At 64.1% G+C, this 1,779-nt stretch overlaps 1 protein-coding gene across 1 annotated transcript in view; it reads right to left on the bottom strand.

Annotated features, from left to right (window-relative positions):
- Positions 1-6: 6 nt before the first annotated feature.
- DOCK8 (dedicator of cytokinesis 8) overlaps positions 7-1,779 on the bottom strand; it is a 115,069-nt gene continuing 113,296 nt past the window's right edge. The window contains exons 42-43 of the mRNA XM_045289365.1: positions 532-702; positions 7-154 (exon numbers count right to left, since the gene is read on the bottom strand). Of these exons, the coding sequence (XP_045145300.1) occupies positions 94-154; positions 532-702 (232 nt within the window). The 3' untranslated portion in view covers positions 7-93. The remainder of the gene's footprint in view (positions 155-531; positions 703-1,779) is intronic.

Here is a 1,779-nt window from a genome sequence, read left to right as displayed (position 1 = left end):
GGGTGTGATTCCTGAGGTCCATGGCCCCCAAAGCATCCCGGCGGGGTCTGCCTGGGGCGGGGGGCTGTCCTCCCCAGGTGAAGACGGCTCTTCTTAGTTGCCCTGTGACAGCTGGGTCTCACATTTCCTGAAGCTGGATCTGTGGGAGGAGTCTCTGAAATGGGGACAGGTGGGGGGAAGGAGGGCAGAGGTGAGGGGATCTGGGAGCTTTTGGAGTAGGGGGTGTGGGGAGAAGTCGGGCCCCAGCATCGGGCCCCAGTCCCGGAGGAAGGAGGGCATGGGATTGGGGCCCACTCATGGGTGTCAGGAACACCACACAGGGGTCACCTGTCCTGCCGGGCAGGAGGCCAATGCAAAGGGGTCCCTGAGCGGTCAGGGGGAGGGACGTGGGGACCCAGGTAGAACGGGTCACACCCCGGCAGCCTTGCTGAACTCCGGTGTCCACTCCCGTCCTGACAGAGGTCAGCCGCGCGTTGTGTGACCCTCCCACTCCCCTGACCACACCCGCCGGGGCCCCGGGAGGACGCTCACCTCTTCTGACTGTCCACTCGGAACAGCGGCTTGTAGAGCTCCGGGATCTTGCGCTCCAGCATGGGCCGGAGGCTCTCCTTCAGCCTGTGGTAGTTCCTCTTCAGCTCCTGCTGGTACTCGCGCTGGTCGGCCGCGATCAGCCGCTTGTTCTTCTCCACGGCCTCACCACACCTGCGCCCAACACACCGGAGGAGGGGGGTGTTCAGAGACACGGGGAGGGCGGCCCATCTGCTCCCGGATTCACCTGGGGGGAGGGAGGGGCTGGCAGCTCCAACCCCACCCAGGGCTCGGCTCTGCCGGAGAGACACCTGAGGAAATGCTCCCGCAAAGGCAAAGGGGACGGGAGGCCCGGCGGGGCAGCTCTCCCTCCCCCCCACGGGGCCTCCAGGAGTCCGAGCTGATCCCGCAGCACAGTGGCCACTAGCTCCAGGGAGCGAGAACAGACCCCGCCCGAGATGCGTGAAGCCCCCCGGGCCCGGACCCCAGTGAGAAAGAGGGGGTCCCTCAGTGAGATGGACAGACCCTGAGCTCGCACATGGGAGCCAGCGTGAGCACAGCGGGTGCTTGGTGTGCCTGCACCTCAGGTTGGCACTGACTCAATGTCACCCCACAAGGACACGAGCAACAACAACAGGGTCCGGGCAGAAGCAATTGGCAGGGTGTTTTCTGAACAGGGACACAGCGGTGCTCCCCCAGGAAAGAGCATCCAAGACTGAGAAACAAGCCCTGGAGTCTGTGCCGCTACAAGGCCTGCGGCCCGGGACCTCCTGCCCAGGACCGTCTGTCTCCAGGGAAAAAACAGACCCTGGTCTTTAAAGGCCAGCACGTCTTTCCTTTTGGGTGACGCCGTTACTACGATGGCTGTGACGCTGGACCGTGCCCACCCCGGGCAGCAGCCTCAGAGTAGACCCCCACCGTCCAGCCAACAGTGGACACACTTGTGTCCCCTGATACAGACTGCCACCTGCCCCCCTTGGAGGAGCCCACTTCCGCTCCGTGTTCCACTTTAGCTTACCCCCTTTCTCCTGACCCTTCTGAGCTCGGCCCCTGGGTCAGTGCTGTGCTTGGGTGGGATGGGGTCGATGATGCTAACTCCAGTGGGTGGGGTGGGGACGGAGGAACACGGACGTCCACAAAGCTTAGGAGGGAACCCAATGGCTGAGATGAAGCCCCAGGCAGTAACTAGGGGCCATTCTGCCGCCTCTCGGGTGAGGGGCTGTGGGTGATCAGGCTGTCTGGAGGGCTGTC

The sequence above is a fragment of the Echinops telfairi genome, unplaced genomic scaffold (genome assembly GCF_000313985.2).
Source record: "Echinops telfairi isolate 266 unplaced genomic scaffold, ASM31398v2 ScPeMD7_25;HRSCAF=90, whole genome shotgun sequence".
Taxonomy (NCBI): Eukaryota; Metazoa; Chordata; class Mammalia; order Afrosoricida; family Tenrecidae; genus Echinops; species Echinops telfairi.
This window is presented reverse-complemented; position numbering and strand designations above follow the sequence as displayed.